This window comes from Rattus norvegicus, chromosome 8, assembly GCF_036323735.1.
Source record: "Rattus norvegicus strain BN/NHsdMcwi chromosome 8, GRCr8, whole genome shotgun sequence".
Lineage (NCBI taxonomy): Eukaryota > Metazoa > Chordata > Mammalia > Rodentia > Muridae > Rattus > Rattus norvegicus.
In genome coordinates, this window is record NC_086026.1 from 95,571,119 (window position 1) to 95,581,673 (window position 10,555).

A 10,555-nucleotide genomic window follows, 5' to 3' on the forward strand; every position below is an offset into this window, starting at 1 on the left:
CCTTGATATATATTTGAAATTTTACATAAAATGTGTAAATACACATATGTAGGATTTTAAATCTAAAGATGAGTTCTAACAGTAAAAGTTTCAAACAAATAAACCTCTCTTAGAAAATGAAACACGAAATAGATTAAGAAATGCACACGCCTAACCTCCAGCCAGGGAAACAGATCAGGGCCCTGCTTGGCCATCATTGGAAACACTCTCCTGAGGTGGACAGGAGCAACTTCTGAGGCCTCAGCCAGACAATGTGCAGACTGAGAGACTTTAGTGCACTTGGTTCTAAACAGGATGTCCATCAGATCCCCAGGGCTCAGGGAACACCACAGAAGAGGAGGTAGAAAGATTGTGAGGGCCAGAGGGTGGAGGACACACGTGAAACAAGGCCTTCAAAGCCCATGTGAACTCAGTCCTGCACAGGCGGAGTCAGAGCTGAAAAGAGTGGATACAAGCCCCATCCCTGACCCAGAAGCCACCTCTAATTGATAACCACCTGCATGTGACACTCGTTCTCTCCAAGGGAGTCTCACGGGGAAACAAACTACGCTCAAGGGCAGGCTACACACTCAGCAGTAGATGGCCACAAATACTGAACTTAGCAGTGTGACTGGAGGTCCCCTGCCTCCAGTGTCATGTCTGTGGTTTTTTTAAACTCAGTGTTTTATTATTATTCATTTATATTTATATATTTCCTTCTATCTATATTATGGCTTCCAGTTTAGCATGTTCAGGGATTCCTGAGTGTGAATGTATAGGCTTCTATTTCTTATGCCCTCTCCTGGGCTCTTTTCCTTCTGTCTGTTTGTTTTTATTGCAGTGCGTTAGCTTTTATTTAACGTTGTTGTATTTTATTTTATTTTATTTTATTTTATCATTGTCTCAGAGAAGTGTGTTTCTTTTCCTTATGTTTTTTCTTTTTTGTTTTTTCCCCAGACAGAATGTCACTATATAGCCTTGGCTGTCCTGGAACTCACAATGTAGACCATGCTGACCTCAAACTCACAGAGATCCACCTGCCTCTGCCTCTCAAGTGCTGGGATTCAAGGTGTGGCTTATTTGTCTTCTGATGAGAAACACAAAGGGGGAGGTGTGGATGGGAGAGGATTAAGGAGGAGGTGGGAGGAGTAAAGAGAGGAGAAACCATAATCAGGATTTTATATGAGGAAAAAAATCTGATTTCAGTAAAAGGAAAAAGAAAATAAGAAGAGTGCATGTTTAAATAAATAAGAGTTTTAAATAAGCTAGTGATGCCTACCTTCAACAGAGACCAAACACAATTGATGTGTCCATAAAAAATGCTTCTGTGCAGTGCTGTCCAGCCTGACTCCTTGTCCTTTACCAGCAAATCCACTCCTTTCTCAATAAGCCAATCTAACACTGCTTTCTTCCCACAGGAGGAAACCAGGTGGAGCGCGTTCCTGCCGAAGGCGTCCTTGACAGTTGCCGCGTTGTAGCAGTAACTGGAGAGAAAGATCTTGATCTGCCTCTCACTGCCCTTTGTTATCACAGAAAGGACATCCAGAGCGTGCTTCAGGGACCTGCACTTGGCCGTGCAGTCGGGGGCGGCAGAATCCATCCTAATTGCTTTATATTGCTTACTCCTTCAGAACAGTCACCAAAGTAAATTTTTTTTAAAAAAGCCAGGACACAAAGATACTATTCAGGAAGAGTTATCAAGAAGAGATGGCCCTTTGGGGTTATAATTTAAGTAGTCACAACAATTATATAAAACTATATATCTCTGTATAATCTTTTGGCACTTAAATCAAAAATTTATAAATAATTCTATAAAGTTCATATCAAATACAAGTTCTTCATTTAAAAAAATCCCAGTTTATAAATTATTCCTGGAGTCAAGCACCAAGGGGGAGTGAGGAGGGGAACTCCCCCTCCACACCGTCTGCGCCTTTCAAACAGCCATAATTGCGAGGGTGACCTGCAGGGAGACAAAGTAAAGTAAGTTACAAATCTAACTTGTGGTACTTCACAGTATAAGAAACTCCACCCCTAAATGCTCTTAATTCGTAAAAAATAAAATAAAATAAAATAAAGACACACAGATCAACTTTCCATGCAGGCCTCTTTCTTCAGAATCTTCATGTCTTCAGTCATTATTTCCTGTATTTTCACATTCTATAAGCTATGTCCCCAGAAGCTATAAACACATTCAGATTTATTATCTTCAAGAGAACCCTCTTTCAAATGGCCACCAACTAAAACTGCACCTTAACCATTACCAAAACAATTAGCGCTTCAGCTATTACTGCATGGTAAGCAATGAGTCTTCTCACCTGAAAGGTCCCTGTAATGGGAAATCATTCAACTAAGGATATCAGAACAACTAGACAGCTATCTGGAAAGAAATCATTTTTGATATTTTATACCTATATTAATATAAATTCTAGCTAGCTCAGAGACAAAGATAATAAGAGGGTTTTATAATCAATGTGTACAAAAAGTATGAACTGAAATCTCAAAGTATAAAATGATGATGAGATTCACTATAACTCTTAATGCTCTATAAAACTTTTGAAGACAAGAGAAGGGAAACCTTCCCTCATGTAGATGTAAAGCTTTCCATACCATCTGATCTTTAGGACCAACAACAACAAAATGCAATTATAAGACTCTTCGGAGACAGGCATGAGTCCACTGTGTATACAGGGGAAAGTTTGGTACATGTATATATTAGACAGATATAATAATAATATAATATGGAAGGGTCCAAATATATTATTTTCCACTTGAAATCACAATAAGTAGAGGTTAACATCTAACTAGCTTTTTGATACTGACAATTATGATTTGCCTTTAGAAACTAGAGCAAGGAACTACATGGTTTCTAACTATAACTCCAGGCCTGTTTCTGAAAACCTACAGTCTTTAACTGAACACAGTCCCACAAAAGCAAATAAGCAAAAACAAACAAAAACAAAAACCCCACCCACTTCAAATCTTTAATCTGAACCTGAAAAGAAAAAAGTCTTGGCATTTAACAAATCCTTCATTTTACTCTTTCCAGCTCTAAAACCCACATACCACTCTTGCTTTTTCCTATCGGGATGGGTTAGATATTATTAAACAGCCTTTTGTGCTTGAAGTAGACAATTCATTTATTTTCAGAATCTTACAATGGCAGGGTAAGATAACAATGCAAGGCTTCTGGCTTCAGTGATGGGGTAAGAAAAAAGGGGACATGACATCACATGACAGGTGTGAAATGTTGACAAAAACCAAGCCGGTCTAACTTGGAATGGTTCAACCCCAACTATTGTTCCACCACAAAGGTTCTGGCCAGTCGACACTGAGTCCTGAACAAGGCCTTATATTCAATCATAATTAAGAATGTAATTCTGTTTTTAAAACAAATCTAATCACCTACTCCCCTAGTATATCTGAACCCCGATCCAAAACAAAACAAAACAAAACAGTAATCAACAGTCTTACCCAACTGTGAACTTTGTGAATTACAGCAACAATCTGGCAAGGTTACACAAATAATAGTTGCACAAATGTCACAGAGTAAACACTTTCTGACTGGACTCAAGGCTTGCTCCAAGACAGAACTCACATCTAGCACCATTATGAGGACCAAGAATCCATGGTTGGGTAGGTCACCCCTATCCGGGAATCTACTCTTATTCTGCTAAATGAGCACAGCATCTAACTGATTTCTAAGGACTTCATCACTCAGTCCTTAGCAAAGAAGCTTCTTTTAGCAGTAGATAGTGAGACAGAGACGTACAACTTGTCAGCGTGCAGAGTAAGAGACTGTGGAGTGCCCGCCCCTAAACAGGACATCTGTATCATGCCCTATCATCCCAAAGCTCCAGGACGAGGAGATAACATAATTCAGCAGCCAGAGGTAGTCAGCAGCAAAACAGTGTTTTTCTTAACACAATGAAGTGGTTGGATATATGAACTCACAGACACTCTGACTGCATGCACAAGATCTGAATAAGATAAAGCCAGACAAAACTCTAGCATAGGACAGGGAGGCGGTCATGAAGTCACTTCCCTAGCTGAAAAGCTATGGACAATTGATGGCTGATGGGTAAGAGAAAGTTAGTTTTCCTCAAGGGCGTGGCTCCTGAGAGGCCACCCACAATCCAACAGATAACCCTACATCCAAGTACACACTGGCCACATTAAGTGGTCTAAGTGGATTTAAAAAAAAGAAAGAAAGAAAGAAACATTTAAAGAACAGGAAAGAAACTGGAGGGGGAAAAATGTGGAATGGGTTTAATCAAACACTCTGTAGGCATGTAATTCTCAATATATATATATGTACATATATATATGTATGTATGTATGTATATATATATATATATATATATATATATATATATATATATATATATTCAAAGTCCAGGTAGAATTTCAGATGGGTGGGTTGGAGAGATGGCTTGGCGGTTAAGAGCACTGATTACTCTTCCAGAGGTCCTGAGTTCAATTTCCAGCAACCACATGGTGGCTCACAATCATCTGTAATGGGATCCGATGCCTTCTGGTGTTTCTGAAGACAGCGGCAGCGTACTCACAATCAATCAATCAATCAATTTATCTATCTTTTTAAAAATCACACTATTTAAAAAGTTTCAGATGGGTATGCATATTTGTAGTGGTATGAATGATAATGAACTCCAAAGGTTCCCTACGCTTGGTCTCCAGCTAGTTGTCCTGTTTGGGAAAGACTGGGAGGTATGGCTGTGTGTTGCTGTGGCCTTGTTAGAGGCCTGGTCAGTCTCAGTCTGTTTCCCTCCGTCTCTTTTCTGTATGAGGTGTGAGCTCTCGGCTACTGCTCAGTACCTGACCCAAGTTCAAAGCTTCCCTAAGGAAAAGCACACCTCTGAATTTTCTTAAAGCTTCAATATTTTCATTTGTATGAAACGAGATTAAAATGTATCTCCTGACCTATTCTAAATGAGACTTTTCATCCATACAGCACAAGCATCTAACAAAAATTAAAGTTGAAAATAGGACATCCTGGTAAATAAGTCAGAAAACACCAATTAGGGCCTTTTCTACTTCAAATGCTTTCAACCAAATCTTTAAAAAGGGACTTCTCGGGGTTGGGGATTTAGCTCAGTGGTAGAGCGCTTGCCTAGGAAGCGCAAGGCCCTGGGTTCGGTCCCCAGCTCCGAAAAGAAAAAAAAAAGAAAAAACAAACAAAAATAAAAAGGGACTTCTCAGTGCTTATAGTCATACCATATTTTGTGCTTTTGCATGGACATGTACACACAGAACCATCTAAATTACCTATGTCTCATTTCAACCTCATTATTGCCCTTATAAATATGACTAGCTTCAACCTTCCTATGAGAAAATAGTAGCTTACTTAAGAACCATAGAGTGAGAGGAGTACTCTGGATATCAGTTGTCAGTCAACTGGCTTTCTCAAAACAGGAATGCCAATAGGATGCAATATGGTGTAGTCGAGAAAACTGTCATTTGAGGTCATAGAATTGGATTGCTACCCTAAAACCATAGACAATCGACAAGAGCTCTCTTCCTCCATTTCTTCCTTTGAGCTAATGGTGATAACCTCCCTTGGACATACATATGCCTTGCCCACATACAAGAAATGTAAACTCCTTGCAGTACATGAGAGAGAATGTTAGATTCTTCATAATTTTCACAATCAGTAAGGCAAGATGATTGTTTATTGAACCCTATAACCTTAACACCCCCCCCCTGTACATCTGCATCTGTACTAATTTAAATGTTACAGGCTACAGATTGAGTCATAATCAGGAGACGTGTTTACAGGCCCTAAAAACATTTTTAAAAGTAAGTATTTACAATGTTAGGACCCTAAGTAATTTAACGTTGCTAATTTTATATTCTAATGTTTTTCTCAAATATTCTTTGTGTAAAAAACCTAGAATTTTAGTACAATACTGCTCTCATTTTCATAAAAGAAAATTTGCCCAAAATTTAGGGAGTGAAATGGTGCATCTCTGGATGAGGTAAAGAATTATTCCCCCAGGATAAGAAACTAGTTTGTGTCAATGGAAGTAACAAATCATATTGACATCCTTTAATGGGTGTACTCGTTTACTTTAGAATTTTATAATCACAAGCATCTTGAAAATTAAAAATGAAATTAAATCATCACATAAAAATTAGCATAGTGAAAGTCCTTCAAACAAGTTTTACTAAAAAGGAAAAAAAAACGAAAATTAACACACCCAATTGAAAAATCGTAAAGCTGCGATGTGACTCAAGCTTTGCTAAACACGTTTTAAAAAATAGTTCTGTCCTCAGGTACTGAGAGGTAGGTCACTAAAACAACAAAAACAAATGAAAGGAACTCAACAGAGAGTGAGGAACTGACCACAAACAATGCCTGAAATTTTGCATATTAAGGAGGTAGCCACACTATCTATTAGGGGGAAAACTATTTCTAAGTGTTACCTACTTCGAGGTAAAAGGAAACAGGTGCTACTCAACTTCTCCTCCTAGAAAAAACATCCCCTCTGACTAACACAACTCAACTTTTATGACTGTTAGATAACAGAGTTAAAGATGGCTTAAGTCGGGGTTGGCCATTTCCCCTCTGAACCAAAATTCCTTTGCAACCTGATACCTACGAACAAAAGGCCCCTCCATCCCGTCACTGCAGAACAGACCCCTGTCCATTTCCACCCAGCAGCGAATGTTCAAGCAAGATCTGCTTCTGCAAACTCAGCAAGGCCCGCGCGAACTCAAACTTTGTAAACTCCACCAAGGATTTAATGGACAAGGGAGCCTCTAGGAAGGGATGAAGGAAGGTGACACCAGTCAACCCTCGGAACTAGAAAAGCAACGTCGCTGGAGGGCGTGTCGGGCAGCTCGGCGACGTAGCACTTCGCGGGACAAGGCCATTCATTAGCTGGCAGGGGCCGCGGGGCTGCGCTGCCAGGCCACCCGCCCGTGCCACGCGGCGCGAAGCTCGCAGCCACCCCCTCCGCGAGTTCCCTCCCCGGGCCCCGCTCCCCGGCCGAGCTGGCAGGACGCCGTCACCCCCGCCCTCACCAGTCGCTAGATGAAGGTGCGCCGGCGGTCTCCGCGGGGCAGGCGCGCGGCCGCGCAGGGACTCATCCTTAGTGAAAGCTACCGGGGACAACGAAGGGAGCCAGGAGCCGGGATGCCCGAGTCAGCTCCGGAGGCGGCTGCAGCGAAAGCGACAGCCGCGACTATCGGCGCCGGGACGGGGTTCGGGGAACCTGGGCTAGAGCGGGCGGGACTCGGGAATAAGACGGGCGCTGATTGGTTAGAGTTCGTGTATGCCCTACAGTGATTGGTCGAAGCCTGCCCACAAGGCCTAGCGTGGCAGTACCTCAGCTGTGGCCTTTCCCCAAAGTCCCAGAGGAGCTTGACCCTGCTGCCCTAGACTCAAGAACCAGTACTGTCCCTCTTGGTGCCAGAGTCACCTTAAAAGATCTGTCTCCCTCAGGTCGAGACTCGGAAGGGAGGTTAAGGCCGGGATGGAGGAAACAAGGAGCTAGCTGGATGCCCAAGCACTACTCGGTAGAAACGTAGGCATCTTAGAAAAGTTGCCTCCTGGACCACTAGTAGTGGGATAACTGGAAAACCAGAGGTGTCCTCTCCCCAAGACTCAGCCCTGCTGCTCTGTGCCCCGCCCGTTGTACCCGGATTGTCTGAGTGTCACTCTCTTTGTCAGAAGGCACCATAGCCATTTCAGATGGCCACTGTGCGGACAGCTGCTGACTTGGGTCACATCACTCAGTGCCTGACGCCAGGCTTGCAAGAGGTTTTCTCTCTGGACTCTAAATCTAAAGGCCATTTTAAAGGTTGGAAACTGTTAGGGAGGAAAGTAAGCCAATAATCAGTCAAGAATGGGAAACATACTCCTGCTAAAGTCTGATACGGAGGCGCTTTAGTAAACATGTTCAGGGAGGAGTAGCATGACTCAGAGAAAAACAGCACTAGGAGCGGGGAGTTGTTTGAACCTCTGCCCTGTTTGTGTTGCTGTATAAGCTACTAACACTGTAATCAATTAAACGGAGTTAAACTCAATACCTTCCTATGCTGCTTCAGCCCAATTGCCTGTTTTTTAGACTTTATAGGAAAGTAAGTTGCTAGATCAAAGTGAAGGAGAAATGAAAACAGACCGAGCTCCCCAGCTCTCCTCCCAGAACAAGGACTTTCTTTGCTTTCTTACTTCCTACTCTGACGTGGAACAAAACCCATTCCGTAAAGTATAAACAATGGCACGGAAGGAAGCTGTGTATAATAACACACTCGTGAGCAAAGAACCTTAGTGATCTGGAAGCTAATAATGCAAATAAATGTGTTGACCTGAGTTCACATCTTTTATCTGTCTCTTCCTTGTATCTGGGTAAGTCATTTAGGTTTTCTGAACCCTTAATTTCCTCATCTGCAAAATGGGAACGAAATGCATTTTGCTGTAGTGAAAATGCGTTGATAGACGCATGGAGCATTTAGCAGACTGCCAAGCACACAATACACCATCTAGAAGTTGCCATGTTTCAAACACCTGTAAACATTGGGGGTACAAAATGTTCATATAGCCATAATCATATACACAAAAATATACTGTAACTCTAATGAATTTGTGAAAGAAGATAATAGGTTTCATCTGACTTCCTGAAAAAAATGACAAACTAGGTAAGAAGTAGAAGGTAACTAGGTAAAGCAGAATGAACAGAATCATGCCAAGGAATGAGTGTCTTTGAGGTTGGAAATGGGGGACAGAACTGGTCCTGCTTCAGTAAGTGTCAGAGGAGAGAATATTAAAAAGCTACTTACAAAGTAAAACTTCTCTGCCAGGTTGTCATGGTGCTGACAGGATTAAGAGAAACTCTGATATAGCGTCATTGTCCACAGCACAAACGGCATGAGTTTCAGGTTGGTATACACTGTTGGGCTTAAAAGGAATCTAGTTGGTGGCACCAATTGATATCATAAATGCATAGTTTTGAGTGGTCACATCAGTTAAATTCCAAGCTAATAAAAACTTAATATTTTACTGGAGACTGAAGGCAAACTGTCCAGCTTTTACCCCAAAGTAAAAATTAAGCATTTTATACCAGAAGGTAAATAGTCTGAGTTATCTTTGGATGAGAAAAAGACCCTGCTCCCCCTCCTCCTCCTCACTTTTCTTCTCCCATGGCTTCTACTCTCCCCTTTTACTACAGGTTTAGTGATATTGGTGAGTTATTAGATTTTTAAGTATTTTTTTTCCTCTTCACACCGTTGTCTAAAGCTTTTGTGCATCTTGTTTCGTCTCTGGGCAATCTTTTCCTTTTCTTCCTTGTTTCTGTGTTCCTTCCTAGTATACCTTTAGTAATATTTTGAATTTTATCTTAGTTGTAAAAAGTTTATGTCTTCTGTTTTTAGTTCTGCTTATCTAATTTTATTGTTGAGCATTCTCATTATTGAGGGAATCTTTTCCCTTTCTTGCTAACGGCTTGTTCATTTTTCTGTCCTTCCATAACAGTCTTCTCCACTCTTCCTCTTTCTCCTTTCTTGACTGAACATTGCTTCTGCTCAAGTTTTCTAAGACCATGACTCCTCTATCTATTACAGTATTAACCATAAGCGACTATTTATCTAATACCACACTCCACACTGGCTTTGCCATTTTCTGGTTTGCAACACTGGTAATATACTACTGAGACTTAATTGGGTTTGGTGTGCTTATTATACAGCTCGGTGTTGTTGCTGTGACAATAGTTCGTCTCTTCCTCACTGAGTGGTACTGGGTACTGGGAAAGGATTCTCAATGCAAAAATACTCAACTACAGCTAAAATGCATTGAGAGATAGTTCACTGAAGAGATGTAAAATTTTAACACAAAACATAAGAAACATAAAAAAACACAGCTGTCTTGTTAAACTGTAATTCCTTGACTATTGAATTGAAACAAATTGGAATAGCTATAATGTCAGCTGAAGGTTTTTAACGTCTACTAGTAAAACCTATGTGTGAGCTTAAAGAGGATGAAAACAAGCAGATGAATTCAATCTATGGCATAAAGACTAAATTAAGGAGCACAGAGAGGAAAAATGTCAGGAAAATGGGTAGGAAAGAAACTTGGATTGAAAAATAAAAAGAAGTGTTGAAGAATAATTGTCACCAGTAGACTTAACTAAGCAGAAGAAAGAACCCAGAGATGGAGGACAACATAAAGGATATACTACATTCAAACATCAATAAAACAAAAATAAATAAGCATGACCACAGCATTCAAGAGCTCTGGAATATAATCAAGAAACCAATTCTAAGACGTTATCGACAGAAGGAGCTGATAGAAAAATTAAGGATCTAGAAAATCTATTCATTGAAATTATACCAAAGATTCTCCCAGTTCTAGAGAAAGTAATGGACTCTCAAGCACAAGAGTTAGTTACAACTGTGAATAGATGTGACCAGAGTAGAACTTCTTTATGACGTTATAGTCATTCATGTTGAAAACATAAAGAAAAAAAACAGTATTAACAGCAGTTCGGAGATATACTCTAAATCACCTACAAGGGCAAGCACATGAGAATCGCATCTGCTATCTGATGAGCAGCCCTAAAAT

The 10,555-nt window shown here is 40.7% G+C and overlaps 1 protein-coding gene across 4 annotated transcripts in view; it reads right to left on the bottom strand.

The window, feature by feature from the left end:
* Ibtk (inhibitor of Bruton tyrosine kinase) overlaps positions 1-8,317 on the bottom strand; it is a 73,806-nt gene extending 65,489 nt beyond the window's left edge. For 3 of the 4 annotated variants that reach the window (XM_039082545.2, XM_063265559.1, XM_039082546.2), the window contains exons 1-2: positions 7,021-8,317; positions 1,259-1,939 (exon numbers count right to left, since the gene is read on the bottom strand). In XM_039082545.2, the coding sequence (XP_038938473.1) occupies positions 1,259-1,579 (321 nt within the window). In that variant the 5' untranslated portion in view covers positions 1,580-1,939; positions 7,021-8,317. The remainder of the gene's footprint in view (positions 1-1,258; positions 1,940-7,020) is intronic. The other variant, NM_001427757.1, reaches the window with a different exon arrangement.
* Positions 8,318-10,555: the final 2,238 nt, after the last annotated feature.